The 18,570-nt window shown below is 37.9% G+C and overlaps 1 protein-coding gene across 5 annotated transcripts; it reads right to left on the bottom strand.

Moving 5' to 3' along the window:
- Window positions 1-13,044: 13,044 nt before the first annotated feature.
- On the bottom strand, window positions 13,045-18,425 carry FBXO48 (F-box protein 48). Of its 5 annotated transcripts, XM_058551058.1 has the most exons (5): window positions 18,332-18,416; window positions 17,434-17,551; window positions 16,427-16,642; window positions 16,000-16,341; window positions 13,045-15,252 (listed from the first exon to the last, which is right to left on the bottom strand). In XM_058551058.1, the coding sequence occupies exons 4-5, from the start codon at window positions 16,303-16,305 to the stop codon at window positions 15,091-15,093; spliced, it is 468 nt and encodes a 155-aa protein (XP_058407041.1). In that variant the 5' UTR covers window positions 16,306-16,341; window positions 16,427-16,642; window positions 17,434-17,551; window positions 18,332-18,416; the 3' UTR covers window positions 13,045-15,090. The 5 variants fall into 5 exon arrangements, with proteins under 5 accessions (XP_058407041.1, XP_058407040.1, XP_058407043.1 ...); XM_058551057.1 differs by having other exon boundaries at window positions 16,000-16,642; window positions 17,434-17,553; window positions 18,332-18,425; XM_058551060.1 differs by lacking the exon at window positions 16,427-16,642 and having other exon boundaries at window positions 17,434-17,553; window positions 18,332-18,425.
- Window positions 18,426-18,570: the final 145 nt, after the last annotated feature.

The following is an 18,570-nucleotide window of genomic DNA, read 5'->3' as shown; positions in this document are numbered from 1 at the left end:
ATCCTCATAACAGTTCCATGAGGTAGATACTTTTGTAATCTTCATTTTATAGATGAAAATCTGAGGCATAGATAACTTGCCCCCCCAGTTAATAAGGGGGAGTTGCAGGAACGGAATAGCCCCAAGGGTTGTTGGGAGGACACCTTCTACATAGTAAGCCCTCACCTTAGGGTAGCTATTAATATCCATAGGCGTTAATCTTGAGTGGTGACTTGTGTATCACAAACATACTATGTTTTAGGCAGATTAGAAAAGCAGAATAAAAAACGAAGTCATATTGAGATAAAATTATACATCATATTTGGGCACATTTTGCTTTCTATTTTGAGATGTGGATATTGTATACATAATATAGTGTGTAATCCAGGAGATGAATTTCAAAATTTACATATGACAGGTTTATTTTTAAATGAAATGGAATCTTGCATGTGAATTTTGATTACTTTGCTCAACTCCCCAAGGCCTCTGGCTCACTCTTTCTGCCCAAATGAGTTTCAAAGAAAAAGAATAAAAACGTAACTCTCGGGCCAGCTGGGTGGCATAGTGGTTAAGATTGTGCGCTCTGCTTCGGAGGCCCGGGGTTCGCAGGTTTGGATCCCGGGTGCAGAGGTACATGCTGCTCATCAGGCCATGCTGTGGCGGCATCCCATATTCAAAATAGAGGAAGATGGACACAGATGTTAGCTCAGGGATAATCTTCCTCAGCAAAAAGAGGAAGATTGGCAATAAATGTTAGCTCAGGGCTGCTCTAGAAGTGTTTTGATCTCCAGGTTGTAGTCTTTTCATGTAAAGGAGTAGAATCTTTTCACAATATTAGTAAAAGGGTGAGAAATTTCTTTACACCTAAAGACTGTTAAACCATAGATGTCTAATTCTAAGCTCTTGGAACCAACCACCTCAGAGCTCACATCTGTTACTTCAGTAGAAAATACTTACACTTACAGCCCACCTTCATAGAACTACAGAATCAGTGGAGACACTGAGCTGAAGATTTGGAGAACAAACTTGTGGAAAATGAAATAATACTCCTATGGAAAAACATCTGCGCAGAATAATGACTTGGGCGTTCTTTCTTGGACAGAAAATGCAAAACTGAATTCAAATGTTCTTAATTGTGCCTTTGGAGATGAAGGTAGAAACCTACTGGGAGGTCAGGGAATGACTGAAGTGCCGTGTGGGACGAGAATTCTCTTCACTGGAGTATGATGTTTCCTGACATCATAATTGTCTAGAGGCTGTTTGTCATTTTGGCTTATACTCCAAGTTCTCTTCCAGGAAAGACTCCACTCCACTCTCAGCCCAACCCTCTCACCTGGGATTGGACTAGTTTCAGCTCTGCCATTTGCAACTACATTTGGACAAATTCTGACTTCTGAGATTTTCCCATCAGCAAACCTGGTTGAAATGAGGAACTCGCTCCTCTCTCGCTCAAGCTTTTTGTCTGGGTTGCGATGGAAATATTGCTCCCTCTACTGGCAGCTGCCTAGCATTGACCAGGTCTCAAGGCGTGGTGCGGCAGACACGGCTTCGGAGTCGGACTTGGGGTCAGGGTCTGTCTCCTCCATGTACGAGCTGTCCGACGTTACTCAAGTTACTGTGCTTCTATGAGCCTCAATTTTTGCGTCTTTAAAATATTAATGTTAAAAAACTACCTTTCAAGACTGTTTGATGAGTAAATGGCCACATAAAATGTTCTTAATCAATGGAAAATGTCATTATTATTATAAGACAATTTTGGGGAAGAAAGGTAGCCTGTCCATCAAGTTTTTCAAGGTTATAAAATATGATCTTCAATGTTGTTGGTTTCCTGGATCTGAGAAGACATACATGTGTTATGCCAACCTAAGAAGCCATTGTTATAGTGTGTAGAATAATAACATAACATTTGTAAAGTTCATAAAATTCTAAGGTGAGAGATACACAACAAATCATAGATGCCAAAAGGCCCTTTTATAAAATTCAATATCCATTCCTAATAAAATTATTAGATAAAATAGAAATTAATAGATATTCCCTTAACATGATTATATATACATGTATTTCCTTAATATTATATATATGATATATGTTATAATGGAGAAATAGTGGAAGGCATTCCCACTAAAGTAAGGAACAAGGCAAAGATGTCCATTATCCTCATTACTATTTAACGTCATACTGGATGCATCAGTCAGTGTACTCATTCAAGGAAAAAAGTAGACATAAGAATTAAAAAGAAGTAAAATTCCATTTGCAGTTGACATGAAAATATATCCAAAAAACCAAATAGAATCACTGATACATTAATATGAACAAAAGAATTTAGTATGGTAGCAGGCTACAAAATTAATGTACAAAAATCAAGTATGTGTGTGTGTGTGTTTGTAACGATAACCAATTAGAAGAGAAAATCCCATTTATAATAACAATGTAAAAGAGAAAAATATTGGGAATAAACTTAAGAAGAAATGTACAAAACTCATAAGAGGAAAAATTTTAAAAACTCCCAAAAGACAAATGGAAATATTCCTTGGTCTTGAATAAGATAACTTGACATCATAAAGATGTAAATTATTCCTAATTTAACACTATTCCAATAAAATTTCAACAAGTGTTTTTCCTAAAACTAGACAAATTGATTCTAAGGTTCACATGGAAAAATACACATATGTGCATTTATAGGAAAACCTGGGAGAGAAAAGGATCAATGAGGAAGATAACCCTATTAAATACCAATACATCATAAATCCTCTATAATTAAAACTGTGGCATGAATAGATGGAGAGATTGGGAACAAAATTGAAAATTCAGAAATAGAACCAAGAGAAAAGAAAATTTATTAATGAATAAAGTAGCATCTCAAATCACTGGGAAAAAGACAGACTTGTTAATAAACTGTGTTAGGACAACTGCATAGCTATTTGAAAAAAATAATTTTGGATCCATAACATACATCATACTCCAAGAAAAACTCCAAGTGGAAAAAACGAGCCACACAAGTATTAGAAGAAAACCTAAGTGAATTTGTTTATAATCTTGCTGTGGGGAAACCTTTTAAAATATGTTCATCATCCAGATGCAATAGCAGAAAAGATTAACACATTTGGCTACCTTAATAAAAAGAAGTTTTGTGAAAAAAGCAGTATAAGCAAAATGCAAAAGTCAAGTGACAAACTAGGAGAAATATAATAGCAATGTATATCATAAAGAGCTAACTTCCCCTATTTAAAAAGCACTCAAAAACTGAGAAAAGCAAAGATTCATACACACCAAAAAAAAAAAAAAAGTGCCATATGAACTTCATTTATTAAGAGAAATGCAAATTAAATCTAAAATGAGAAAGTTCTTTCAACTTTACTGTATGTTTGAAAAAGTTCATTATAAATCAATGGAAAAAGGCTACATTAAGATATCATTTCTCACTATCAGATTGGCAAGCATTCAAAAGCTTGAAAGCACACTTTTCTGTGATCAAGTGAGTGAAATTTAGATCTGAGCTGGGTATTAGAGGATATCATTATTGTATGAAAGTTAAATTTCTTGGGTGTACTTTCAAATACTTCAGCTCAATCAAAGTGGTGTGTGTTTTTATCATAGACCAGTGGTTCTTAATTTGGGACAACTGGCTAAGTCTGAGACATTTTTGGTTGCTACAACTTGGGAGGAGATGCTATTGGCATCTAATGAGTAGAGGCCAGGGATGCTGTTAAACATCCTACAAAGTACAGGGCAGCCCCATAAACAACCCGAAATGTCAATAGTGCCAGGGTTTAGAAACCTGGTCTACACAGATAGAGATAAAGCAAATGTGGCTAAAGTTAACCATTGGGTAATCTAGGTGGTTATACAACTATACTATCCTTTCAACTTTTCTGTAAGTTTGAAATTTTTCAAGACAAAATATTTAGGGAAAAAGCAAATTTATAAAATTATAATAAAACGAGTCTAGGAGAGAAAAAAGAAGTTGAACATAAAACAGTTAACAATAGGCCACACATGGAAAAACAATGATATAAAGTCTTTTTTTTACTATTATTAATCCATGAGAATTAAGAAAAAACCAAAAATTCTGCCGAGTCTACTTACTGGCAACAAAAAACACAACTACTGCATCAAGTTGAAAGATTTTCAAATGTGATTTTTAGAAAGCTACTTTTATGATTTTATGTGTTTTCTACCAGGCTTTCACTGGGTGATGATCAAATAGATAATTTTGTCATATTAAAACTAAATCGAAAAGAGCAAAATGGGAAACCAGCAGTCGGTTTCTTCCCTACAGGGCTCAGAGGACCCATAGATGAAAAACAGTCCTCAGAAAATGGTTATTAAAATAATTCTCCTTGACAAGTTAATATCTATGGTAACATAGCATAATTGGTGTGGTTTGCAAACCTCCAGTGTCATCTTATTTTATCATCCATCCTGCCTTGACTGAACAGGGACTAGTAGGTGTTGGAAAATATGAAATAGGTTTACTAAAATGTGGGTTTTGGGGCCAGCCCAGTGGAGTAGTGGTTAAGTTCCTGTTCTCTGCTTTGGTGGCCTGGGGTTCGAGGGTTCGGATGTCGGGCACAGACCTACGCACTGCTCATCAAGCCGTGCTGTGGTGTCAACCCACATACAAAATAGAGGAAGAGTGGCACAGATTGGCTCAGGGACAATTTTCCTCAAAAAAAAAAAGGTGAGGGGGCTTTTATTTATGGTGGGGCTGAACAGAAGGACGCTAAGCTTTTAGCAGAGACCCAAATTCTATCCCTGGTTTCACACAATTACCTTTGTTAAAAAACAAAATTTGACCCAGTAAATTTGCAGACCTAATTGGCTTTATTCAGTGATTCATGAATCGGGCAGCATCCCATCTAGCAAGTAGAGAGCTACTCCAAGGAGTTGTACAAAATGGGAGGTTTTTATAAGAAGGAGGGTGGGGCGAGGAAGTTATCAGCAAAAGAAAAGAAAGGATTATTTTGGGCCAAGACGTCTTCTCTTTGTGGGGAAGGGAACAGCAAGTGTTTTGTCATGCAGATTGCCATGTGACATTATGTCATGGGTACTGACCAGAGAATTCCAGGCTGGCTGATTAAGATTACATTTCTGGAGAAGATCAGAACCACAATTAGGTTAGATATTAAATCTAGGTTTGGTATCATGGGCTTTAGCACAAGTGACACTATTCTGGGCCTGTGGTTTTTCTCTTTAACACCTTCCTTGGTCTCATTCAGTCTCTGCTGTTCTTGATAGTCCTCACTGTTTCTTCTTTTTCCAGCATTGTTTTATTGTGCAAAGTAATAATAGAATGGGTTGATATTTTTGTAACACTTTCTACTGGGTTTTCCATCCCCAGTAAGTCTTGTTTCTCTGCAGCTCTCCATCTGTGCAGGCGGACATCCAGAGCTTTGCAGGGAGAGTGGAGACAGCTAAGAATAAAGGAGTCCGAGCTCAGCTTTGAAATTCAAAAGATTGGGGAAAAAGAAAAAAACATAGAAGAAACAAAAGTTTTCACAGTCAGGCTTTCAATGCAAAGATCCAGGCACTTCAGAAAGGAAAGTGTCTTCTGAATTCCAAAAGACTCACTTTATTTTATTTTATTTTTTGCTGAGGAAGATTCGCCCTGAGCTAGCATCCACTGCCAATCTTCCTCTCTTTGTACGTAGACCACCACCGCAGCATGGGCACTGACAGGTGAGTGGTATAGGTCCATGCCTGGTAAATGAATCCAGGCCCCTGAAGTGGGGCCTGCTGAACTTAACCACTAGGCCACCAGGGCTGGCCCCAAAAGATTCACTTTAAATAGTCGAGAACAGTGTTTATTCAATAAACTACCATAAAATAGGAAGGATGCAAGATACGACTAAAGTATAGCATTCCCGCCCAAAGAGAGATTGAGATGTTTGCCAGTTGGTGAAAAGGAGAGAATCAGAAAAGACTAAAAGAGGGATACATGGGGCGCCTCTGAGAGGGTCCTGCCCCAACCTTCCTCAAGAGTTGAAACCCCCCAGACATGTTTGAGGATTTCATGGCAGAACATTCTATGTTCCTCCTGGAACCTGGGACAAGGAAGTCCTATAACAGCATGAGGCCACTGCAGCAGAGTAGAAATGGGCGTGCTGTGGGTGTTTATGAGAAGAGACTGAATTACACTTGATCTTAGCCAAAAGGCCGAGAAGCGATAGAAGAGACTGAATTACCCTACAATGTCACCACTTAGTCAGCAACCATTTTGTGTTCAATGAGGAGTGTGGAGCTGGGAGGTGGATGGGACACACTGTAAGACTCATTGCCTATTAAAAGTACTCCCGCCATTTCCACACCAACACAGGCTCAGCACGTTACTCAGTCTTTCTGAGTTAGGGTTGCCAGGTAAAATACAGATACCCAGTTAAATTTGAATTTCAAATAAAAAAAAATCAACATTTTTTTTTTTTAGTATAAGTATATCCCATGCAATATTTGGGATATACTTACACCAAAAATGATTTGTTGTTTATCTAAAATTCAAATTTAACTGGGCATCTTGTATTTTTATTTGCTAAATTTGGCAACCCTATTTGGAGTCCGTATCTCCTTTTTCCCTCCTCCTTCCCCTTTCCTGGCATCCAGGCAGAGCAGGAAGCTTGAGTAACAGCATCAGGGGCAAACCCTGCGGCCAGCATGCTGCTTCTGCTCCTAACAGACTTTCCTGTTTGGGCAGTAGCCTCTCCTCTCACTGCACCCTTTGTCCCTGTAATAGACACTCTGTTCTCTTGGAACAATCAGGGCTCAGGGCACGGGGGTCCTTCCACTGCTGACTCGGGCCCACTGCAAATTGCACTGTACTGCTGTTGCTCTAAGGACTCTGCAGCATCCTCCATTGGGCTCCTGGTTTCGGCTGTCAATCCCACAGCCTCTGCTTTGTGGGTCCCTTTGCCTTTTTTCTCAGCTACTTCTATAACCCTGTCGGAGGGCCTGGGAACTTTTTCAGATCTCCTCGGCGCCCCACTGAGCTGAGGGAAACTTGAGGGTTAACACTCTCCATTTATTCTGGAAGCCCAATTCTAAATATATCAAACCCTTGTATTCCCACTCATAATCTCTAAACCCTGTTTCAAAAAATTCTTTTTCCTCTCTGTGCTTTAGCTCAAGCACGTTCCTATTGTTCTATTTCCTCGTTCACAAATGCTCTCTTCTGTGCTGCTCTAATCTGCCATTAAACCAATGTATTGAGTTTTCATTTCTGTTATTATACTTTTCAGTTCTAGAGTCCAGTTAGTTCTCTTTTATTCCCTTATTTTCTGGTAAAATTCTCCATTTTTATCTATTTTCTTCATCTTTTCTTCCATTTACCTGGGCATGTTAAACAAAATTATTATAAAGTCCTGTCAGCAAATTCCACTAAATCCCTGTGACCTTGATTTTCTCTTGATTTTCAATCATGTAGTCCTGTCTTTAATACACCTGATAATTTTTTACTGGATGCAGACATCGTTCGTGAAAACTTTTCGAGACTCCAGGTGATGTTATCCTCTGGAGAGGGGTCAGCCTGTCCTCTGCTAGGTGGAGGGGTTTGCTCACCTTGGGCAAATTAAGGATTTAGCTGAACTGAGGCTGGAGTCCTTTTTGCATAGCCCTCTAGGGGTTTAAACTGAGAGCCCAAGCTGTTCACCTGGGTCCCTTCCCCCTGGTGAGTCCGCACTGTCTCTCCAGCAGAGTAGACTGTGTAAAAACTCCACTCTGCTTCTCAGAGGCTCTCTGCTTATCTTCTTAGCCTCTAATTCCGCAGAGCTTCAGAATTTAGCAAATGTCTTAAGAAAACTAGCCATGCGTCAGACTTGGTTCTCCACCTCTCCCTTCTGGTTGAGCCTTCAAGTCTTCATTTTTGCCTCTCCAGCCCCCGAGACCACCCACAGCTCTGCTGGATTCCCTGCTCGCCCGCTGAGCCCCTCTAGCTTGACAAAGCCCAGATTCTCAATTTTTTTGCATCACACCTGGCATTTCCAAATACTTCCAGGGAAAAGAAAACTGCAGAATATCAGCTCACATCTCCAGGTCTGTCCTTCTCCAGAATCTTGGTCCCTCTAGTCCTGGTTGCGTTGGCAGCTCTCCAATGCCTTTAAGTAGATGTTTTCTATTTTATGTCTGGCTTTTCTACTTATTTGAGGCAGTAGCAATGTTGTTATATATCCTTAAGGTCTTTTTTTGTCTTTTTTCTATCAATTACTGACAGATGTGACGAAATCTCCCACTGTGACTATGGATTCTTCCACTTGTTCTGGTAGTTAAGTTGATTTTTTATTTCTATATTTTCATGCTGTATTATTAAGTTCATAGAAGTTCATAGAAGTTCATTATTAAGTTCACAAATAGAAAAAACATTAATCTCAATGGTGAACTGTGTTTTTTATCATTGTATAGTTTTGGAAAAAAATTTTCCTTGTATAGTTTTGTAAAAAAAACTCTAGTTATGCGTTTTCCCTTACAGTTTAATTTGCCTGATATTAGTTGAGTATACCAACTTTTCTTTCATCTGTGTTTGCATAGTATATAGTTTTCCACCCTTTTACTTTACACTTTTTGGTATCCTTATGTTTTGATGTATTTCTTGTAAAATCCATATAGTTAAAAAAAATCCAGTCTGATATCTTTATTTTTTCATTGGAGCATTTAGTGTACTTATTTCTATTAAATATAATTAATTATGGATATTTTGGGGTTGAAATTTCTCATCTTACTATTTATTTTCTATTTATTCTGCTTGTCCTGTGTGACTTTCTCTGTCTTTTCTTGCCTTCCTTGCATTGATTATATTTTATTATTTTATTTTATCCTAATAGTTATATATTAGCTTGTAATTATATATTTCACTACTATTCTTTCAGGGTTTACCATAGAAATTACTTCACATACCCTTTATTTTTCAAAGTATAACATTAATTGGCTTTTTACCCTCTTCTCAGACAATGCAAGAACCTTGAATTTTAACTTCATTCATCCCCTCCCTACTTATATGCCATTGTTATCCCATATTTTAATTCTTTCAATATTTTAAATCTTGCAAATTTTATTATTGTCTTATATTTGATATTCATTGATATTTGTCCACATATTTACCACTTTTCTTGCTCTCTATTCTTTCCTATACTCCAACCAGATGAAATATGGGAACATATTCCTTTTACCTTTTAAATACATACTTTATTATTACTTTTTTTTTGTAAGGAAGATCAGCCCCGAGCTAACATCCACGCTAATCCTCTTCTTTTTTTTGCTGAGGAAGACCGGCTCTGAGCTAACATCTATTGCCAATCCTCCTCCTTTTTTTTCCCCCCCAAAGCCCCAGTAGATAGTTGTATGTCATAGTTGCACATCCTTCTAGTTGCTATATGTGGGATGCGGCCTCAGCATGGCTGGACAAGCGGTGCGTCGGTGCGTGCCCGGGATCCGAACCCAGGCCACCAGTAGTGGAGCGCGCACACTTAACCGCTAGGCCATGGGGCCGGCCCCAGATACATACTTTAGTTCAAGTCTGTTCATGAAGAACTCTCCCAGTTTTTGTTTTCATGAGCATGTCTTTGCTTCACCTTCCTACTTGAAAAGCATTTCCTCTGCGTACAGAATTCTAGGTTGGTAGTTTTCTTCTTTGGAAAGTTTCTTTGAAGATAACATTCCTTTTCTTGTTAAGGAGAAATCATTCCATTTAATTACTGCCCATCTAGAGGTAGTTTGTCCTTTTCCTTTGACTGCTTTCATTTTTCTCTTGCCTTTACTTTTTAGCAGATTTACTGATATAGCTTAGTGAGTATATCTTTTATTTATCATCTTTGCAGATTGTATGGCTTCTTGAATCTGTGACTTGAGGTCTTTCCTCAATTTGGGGAAGTTTTTAGCTGTCATCACTTCAAAATTGCTTCTGCCTCCTTCTATCCTCCTTCCTTTCTTGGACTCTAATTGCCCATATATTAAACCTTCTCACTTTATTATTAATGTTTTCCTGCTTTCCTGTCTTCTGTATTTTTCATCTTTTTTCTCTCCTTGCTTCATTCTGGATATTTTCTTTGCACCTATCTTCAGATTCACTAATGCTTTCCCCTCTCTTCAGCTGGGTTTAATCTGTTGTTAAACCCACCTATTGCTTTCTTAATATGTCATTTTATTTTTCAGTTGTAAAATTTCCATTTGGCTCTTTTTATTATTTTCAATTCTCTGCTGAAATTCCCAACATGACTTTTATCTCATTGATTACTTTAAATTTTGTTATTTTGGAGACTTCATCCGGTAATTCCAACTGTGGACCTTTTCTATTGTCTGTTTTTCTGTTTGTTTTTATTCGTTATTGTGTCTCTTTATGTGTGTGTGCATGTATCAGACACTGATTTTTAAAAATGTTCATAGAGATAATGTAAAGCCTAAAATGTTGATATTTTTCTCCAAGGAGGCCTTTTTTTGTTTTTGCTTCTGCCAGGTGTCTAGGGCATTATTATTATGGGATCCTCTGAGTCCAAATTCAGAGACTGAGATATTTTGAAGGTGCTTGGTTTTCCCGTGAGGTCCTGTGTACTTCCAGCTCACGCCCATTCCTAGGGTGTGGCGGTCTTGGGTCCCAAACTACAAGCATGGAGATTACTAAGGAGGGGGGTTACTAGTTCCCCTTCTCTTAGTGAGTCCTGGATTCCACTCACTGTCCTCATAGCCTTGAAAGGATTTCAAAATCTATTTAATCTCTCAGCTGCTTTTGCAGAAATTACAATGCTCCCACGGCAAGATTAACCTCAATCATGGGCTTACTTCTCTGGTTCTCTTTCATTCCCCAGAAACTGTTCCAATATTTCTTTACTATCTTGTTAGCTCTATCATGCCTTCAAGTAGATTAAATTTTTTCCCCAGGTTTTCAAGTTGTCCTAAGTAGGAAGGCTTATCAGATTATCTGTTCTGCCATTAGCAAAAATGTTAAGTTCCACGTATTTAATATAATTTCCCTCAGATTTTCTAGATGTTTGTAATGGGAGATGTTCCTTGTTAGTCTTAGTCCTTCATGTTGCCTCAATGTAGGAACTAAGTGTCGAAATTATAAAAGACACTATATTCTAGTGGTTAAAAGGTTGGTCTGTGTAGTCAATGAGATTTGGGTTTAAATAGTGGCTTTACATCTTCTTTTTACATTTATATTTTAGATTGTCTGAAAAAGAACTAGCAGATGATTTCCTGTGTTCTTTGAAAGTCTAATCAATTGTGAAGATGAAATAAGATAATATTAATAAAGCATTAGCATAGGGGTAGCCATAGGGGAATGAATACTCTAGAAACGGGTTGTTGAAAAAAGAAATCTTGGCTCTATGGAAAAATATCCCTTTAAAGAGAAAGACTTGGTGATTACAACCTCATTCAAATGATCAGACTTACACGCTCACATAGTAGAACAATCAGACATCGTGCACTTCTTTATGCGATATAATAAGAAGTATGTAACATCACCTATGCAGTATAATTGCTAAATATGTTTCACCTGAATCAAATCATAAAAAGACAATCAGAGAAATCAATTATAGAACATTCTATCAGATAACCAGCCTGAATTCTTTAAAAAAGGTCAATATCCTGAAAAACAAAACCAAAAGCTGGAGGATGCTCCTGGTTAAAACAGATTAAAGGGGCATAAAAAAATGATATGCATATGTAAACTTTGTTTGGCCTCTGAATCGGAAAAAAAATCTATAAAAGATATTTTTGGGGGCCATTGGGGAAATTTAAATAGGGATTATAAATTAGATGGTATTATTGAGTTAAAAAGTTTTAGATGTGAGAATGATATTGTATACCGGCGAGTGTACTTAGGAGACGCATGCTGAAGGGTTTAGGGGTGAAGTATCATCATTGTGCAACTTATTTTCAAATGCTTCAGCCAAAATAAATGATAAATAAAACAAATGTGGAAACGTTAACAACTGCTATGTCTAGGTGAAGGGGATACATGAGAGTTTTTTGTCATATATTTACTTTTCTGGGGGTCCAAAATTTTTCAAAATAAAAAGTTGGAGGAACAGTCTTGTCTCGTTTGAATTACTCATTCTCAGCTAAGTTTTTAATTCATTCAATAAAAACTAATTAAGTACCTACTATGTATTACACACTCTTATAGGTGCTGGGAAGTAGTGATGAACTAGATAGATAAGCTTATTCTCCAAAATTCAGTTTCCTCATCCATAAAATGGATATAGAGTAACAGTACCCTCCCCCCACCCCACAGACACACAAGCACAATGCTTGTAGCAGAGTAGGCACTCAGTAAATGTTGGCTATTATAATTAATCGTCTTTGTCCATTGTTGATCTAATTTCATCCATTTGATCATTTTGGTCTTTCAACTCTACTTTAAATAAAAATGTGTGATTTTCCATCATATGTATTACTCTTCCCAAACCATTTCCTGATGTTACTACCCATCCTATTTTTGTTAATATTATTGGGGCATTTGAAGGTTTGGAAAGAACATATTATATAAAGTCAAAGTAAAGATGAAATTAAAATGGTTAGGGTATATTTTTCAAATTAGGCTTGTATATACATGAGTATTCTAAGGTCTAAAGCTTATATTCTTATAGATTTTATTGATGATTACGTCCTAGTCTAAGATTGGGTTATAAACTAGACGCAACTAAAGAAAGGTTTCTAAAAAAAAAAAAAACAAAAAACACTAGATCTTGAACTGAATAAATATTAAACAACAGTGGAAATTCCTTAATACTCTGTCCCAATAATCTTGCCTCTTTTTACAAACTGTGTATAGGTAACGTCATTTTATCTATGAGTAAGAGCACTCCTTCCTTCCATTCTACTCCACCCACTCATGTACTCAGATGCTAATGGCTTGGTCTGATAAATGCACAGTTCATTCTAAGTCCATACCATAAAATTTATCACTAAGTTCCCAAACTTTCCTTTCAGTGTAGACGGTGATCATAGCTTATAACTTATTATACAAAAAATTATTTTAATGCTATAGTACTAAAATTCAAACTAAAGATTATTCACATAACTTGCAAAATAATACTTAAAACTGCTTGGGGTGACCCAATAATTAAAAATAATAAGTGATACTTTTGGGTTAAGTTTATTTTCAAATGTTTATTAAAGAAAATAAAACAAAAAATTTCTACTTTCCTATTTTTCTCTTACAGCTTTTGAGAAGACTAGAACAATTATTCATATATTAGCATTAATATTAAGCATCCCATACATCTTACAGGTTGTACATTGCATTTCAATACAGTCTTATCCGCTAACAATATAGCATATTATTTTTATTAAACATTCTGGGTAGGACTAAAATAAATAATATAGAAATAATTTAAGAAATCTTTATGGACTATCTACTATGTTCTAGGTTTGAGGAGTAGAAAAATAAATAAATGGTCCCTGCCATTAAGAAGTTCACAGTCTAAACGGAGAAACAGACAAATAAAACAGACAATTTAAAGTAGCACGACAGCTTTGAGAGTGGTGTGCACAAGGAACTACAGGAATCTTAAGAGGGCCACTTAATCTAGAATGATAGAAGTTAGGGATGGTTTCCAGGTCAAGATGATAAGTTCTAAAAAAGAGTTTGCCAAGAAAAGAATTACTGGTGGGTGAGAAGAACATTCCTATAGATGGAATTGTCAAATAGTCCTAGAGACTGGACTGGCCCCTTCCAACTCTAAGAAGACAGTCAGAGACAACCAACCATCAGGTGCTTGATCCAATAATGGGAATTTGTATAGAGTGGAGCATCTCTCCGATATTTGCCTATTTGTTAAATACTGGTTTCCTGGATTCTCATTTTTTGTGCTATCGAGCACACTTTTGGAAGAAAACCCCATACTAACTAAAATTTTTTTGTAGATACTTTTTACTATGGTGCTGACCACAGATTCAGAACAATCTGGTATAGTACTTTTTTTTTTTTTTTTTCTTTTTTTCCTTTGTGAGGAAGATCAGCCCTGTGCTAACATCTGCCAATCCTCCTCTTTTTTGCTGAGGAAGACTGGGCCCAGGCTAACATCCGTGCCCATCTTCCTCCACTTTATATGGGACAGCGCCACAGCATGGCTTGCCAAGCGGTGCGTCGGTGTGCGCCCGGGATCTGAACCAGCGAACCCCGGGGCTGCCACAGTGGAATGCGCGCGCTTAACCGCTTGCACCACCGGGCCGGCCCCTATATCATCTACTTTTAAGAAAAAGAGAACAAAACGAATTAAAGGTTCCTGGAAAACTATAAACTTTAACAAAGTTAGGTATATAGGGTTCTCTAAAATATTTTTCTTTCTTTTAAATGTGGAGAAAACAGAAAGGAGCTGAAAGTCCTTTGTCTTGGTTATCTACAAGTAGTACACTAGATGGTGCCGTAAGGCTGTCAGAAAGAAAGTTTCACCAAGAAAAACAGTGTGGCAGTTCTGATGGCAGTTAAGTATTCTGGAAACTTTCCACATATTTTCAGCCCCTGAGAGCAATTCCAGGTCTGTAGGCAAGTAACGGGATCTTAATCTCACAAGTTTTAGCCATTTGGTCAGATTAGTTTTAAACTAAACCACAAGTTTTTAAACACATTTTAAAATGGTTTCAGTGTGTGACAATTCAATCTGATTCCACTGAAGTGGAAATTTTTAAGTTACTGAAATAAAAATTTATTATACATTTAAACATATTGCTATTAATTTCATTTAGGTAGTCTTCCCATGAGCCTCGTTATGTCTACTACTTAATGATTCTCTAAGTCAGTTTCTTTGAATGGTTTCCTGAATTTTTAAATTATTATTATGCAGAAAATACCAAACTCTCTTATCTTTATTAAAGTACTGCAATATACTAATACAAATACATGAAACAATACATTTTGAAATCACTCTATCAGTACAGTATTTCTTATATAAATAACATTTCATGATTTTTCCACATTACAATAAAACCAGAAAAATATTTTTTACTAATAAAGTGCAAAATAAAAACAAAGCTTTACTTTTATCATATTTTCCACTTAGTTTTCTTTTAAATGTTAAACATTAAAAAGGTGAACAAAAAAACTGAATGGATAAAGATATACCTTTTGCAACTTACGAGTCATTTTAAACTCTCAAATTTATGAGATGTTTGTGATTTTTCTGCTTATCTTTCCAGTTCTGCTTCTAGAATCTCCCCCCATGTATCTGCATCCATCGGGTACATGATTTTTTCTGGTAGGCTAACAGAAGAACATATGTTGCTGTATCTGCCACTTAACCATTCATATTTCACTTTACTCTTCTGGTAATTCCTCAGTAGTATTACCTGAAAGAGGTAAACCATCATCGTTAAAAAATGTAGTAGGCGGTTGGTTAGTGAGTTTGTTTGAAACTAGAGAAGCTGGGCTGGGCCAGTGGCGTGGCGCTTAAGTTAAGCTCGTGCGCTCCGCTTCGATGGCCTGGGGTTCCCTGGTTCAGATCCTGGGCGTGGACCTATGCACTGCTCATCAAGCCGTGCTGAGGCAGCGTCCCACATAGAGGAACTAGAAGGACATACAACTAGGATATACAACCAGGTACTGGAGGGCTTTGGGGAGAAAAAAAGGAAAAAAAAGAGGAAGATCAGCAACAGAAGTTAGCTCAGGGCCAATCTTCCTTAAAAAAAAAAAAAGAGAAACTAGAGAAGCTGATGGACAGGGCTAAAAAGAATGAGTATTTACATTAATATACATATATACTCATAAATGTGTGTGTATAAGTGTATATATATAAAGAGTGAACCACAGAGTTTGCTGAGGATTTTAGATAAGGAGGAGTGAAAAGAAGTAGCCACTTTCCTTCTGGTTAACGGGGGAAAATGGCCGAACTTAGGATGTAAAAAAATGTAAAAAGATGGATGGGAGACAGTGTGGTTTGCAGGAAAAGAAGAATAATTCAACTTTAACACTAAAAGCCAACACACTCTGTATGTCATTGTGTATATGAACCCCTGCCTCCTCCAAGTAGAAGGCAGTTGGCTCAAACCTACCACCGTCTTGTCAAGCACACCGTAGACTACAAAGATTAAACTTACCCTCCAGGAGTAACCCCTTTTTTGATCATCATCTATTTCTCTTTGGCACACAGCTCTTACGGTCAAGCAATGAGGTTTCCATAAAGAGTCACTGTTTCTTATTGCGTAATTCCAGCTCCTGCATGCCATTGAAGCCCTGCACAAACTCCGAATGTCCAGCTGACTGAAAATTTTAAAAGTAACTTCTGGAGGCAGCAGTTCAACAAAGTTATTTTGACTCTCTTTTTTTGCCTTCTCAGCATCCACAGAGTTCAAGTCTATGTCAGAACTTCTTGAATTATTGTTTCTCTTGGAGTTTTTCTGCATAGCGTGATGTTTTAGTAAATTATCCTCATATGTAACCTAAAAGGCAAAGTTTTAACTTAGTTTCTTCAGATCAACCCTGATACTTTCTGGGTATGATCTAGAAAACTTTAACTTTCCTGACCTGAGCTTCTCAGTCTGTAAAATAGGGCGAATGATGCTCTTCTCCTGTGTGTTCTTGCAAGGATTAACAGGGATAATGTGTAAAACATCCAGCCCTCACACTGGAATTGCACATGGGAAGCACTCAACATATGTTATTTCCCTTCTTCTTTTTAAATATTTTTAGTAAACGGGTTTGTTTCTAAACATTTATTTTTCTGCTCCCAAAGAACATTACCTAAAAACGAGAAATGAGAAAAAAAAAAGAGAGAAGTGATTCTTCACAGATATAATTTATTGATTTTAGTAGTAGAAATGACTATTGTGAGAACACATTCAATTTCAAATATTTATTAAAAATACTTTTGAAAATGTGTATGATTCAATTCTATTAAACTCTTGAAAACTTGATGTCTGTGGGACCTGATGCCTTGTCATTAAGTTCTTCATCTACAATTTGTGACTTAAGCATAAACCTGATGGACTTTTAGTAGTTTATCTAAGAATTATTTATCTACTTGTATCTAGTGGGTAAATTCTCACATTTGATGCAAATACTATCTGAAATAGACAAGAGGTTGAGGCCTGGGTTTTAATGCCACAAAGTCTCAAATATTCAATTCAGTTATAAGATTAGTGTTTTAAAAATGACCTCCTGAAGCTATCCTACATGCCAAGTTAATTATGAACTAAAGATAATAGTTACTTAGGCCATCAAGCAACAGTGACTAACAACTATAAACGACGTTTATAATGCAGTTAGGTATAGCTTGTGACTAAAGATTTAAAGTCCAGTTTCAGCTAGTTTACCTAAGGTGCATGTTGCAGGTTTCTGAAATCAGTTGAAAGCATGGAGCTCTTTTTGCATTTAAAACAACTAATATTTATTTAAAATCAGTTTATTCTATGTTGCACTTCCTTTTATAACGGGGTGGGGGGTGGCACTGCAGGAGGTGCGGTTTCAGATACAGCTAAATACTTCTTTTAACTCAGCTAATGACAATTCCCCTTTCTAGATGCACTACTCACCTATATGTTTCTGGACTTGCCAAGACCACAGTTGCTCCCATTCATTCATTTGGTTGCTTACGATCCAAATTAGCTATGGTGGTTAGACTTTTAATGTCTCAGTTCAACAGAGGACTTCCTCTTGAGGGTTTGGGGAAGTAAGAAAGTAAACTGGTAAAAATAAGTTCATGAATCAAGAGCAAGGGGGTGTGTGTGTGTGTGTGTGTGTGTGTGTGTGTCCCCGCCATTAATACAAACCAAAGCCAAACTACCATATTCTTGGAAAGAATCTCATATTAAGAGAAGGTTACTGTGCATCTAAATGTTTGTTACTTCTCCCAGGATCTCATTGGGGAATAAACTGAATGTTACTGTTCTCCCGTTACAGTTACTCCACAGGAGGCAGATGAAGGCTTTTGACTTGAACAGTCGGGGATGCCTTGGTGAAGTTCCTAAAATCCTATTAGGCATCTTCTTCTAAACCCAGTTTTGCCTGGAGCCTGGAAAACTATCCCTCTTCTGCCCCTTCTTCTCTATGAACCAAATTTTGCTGAATTACCTCTCTAATCAGTTATGAGCTCGCCCCTTGTTCAGGTGTCACACGGAGGGAGGGGTCGAGGGCAGCACAAGACGGAGGGGCGCCACCTGGTTCTCTAGGAGGCCCCACCCGGTCCAGACCACGCAGGTCGCAAAGGAATGACCCCAAGTCCCATCTGAGCCACCCTCCTTGCGTGCCTTGCGCAGGCTGCACCTGCCCGAGTGCAAAGAACACGGGGCACTGACAAGTGAACAACAATAACAACTGTCAGCACCGACTGTCACCGCAGCTCGGGGCCGCGGAGGCGAGGCTGCGCTGGCGCCAGGACTGCGCCCCCGGTCGTGCCCACCCGACGTCTGCGGGCAGGGAAGATCCTCCTACCTACTGGGCCGCGGCGGCTTCTCCTCCTGCGATTTAAATCCTCCGCAATTCGAATTTTTCGCCATGGTCCTTCACGTCCCGCCCACTTTAGCCCGGCCTTGCTGACTCAGATGTCGCACAGGCGTAGAGAGGAACGCGCACTGCCTTTTGGGATTGGTAGTTTTACCAGGGCGTCTCAGCTCGGCAGGGGAGGAGAAGGAAGCCGGCAGGGACTACAAGGTCCGGCGTCCTCCAGGCCC

This window comes from Diceros bicornis, chromosome 12 (assembly GCF_020826845.1).
Source record: "Diceros bicornis minor isolate mBicDic1 chromosome 12, mDicBic1.mat.cur, whole genome shotgun sequence".
Lineage (NCBI taxonomy): Eukaryota > Metazoa > Chordata > Mammalia > Perissodactyla > Rhinocerotidae > Diceros > Diceros bicornis.
This window is presented reverse-complemented; position numbering and strand designations above follow the sequence as displayed.

Excerpts from the sequence above, each read along its gene's own strand:
- FBXO48 (XM_058551057.1), bottom strand. The coding sequence starts at position 16,305 with ATGCAGAAAAACTCCAAGAGAAACAATAATTCAAGAAGTTCTGACATA. Across the intron at positions 15,253-15,999 it reads AAAGGGGTTACTCCTGGAGG|GTAATACTACTGAGGAATTA; the intron begins GTAAGTTTAATC and ends TACCTCTTTCAG.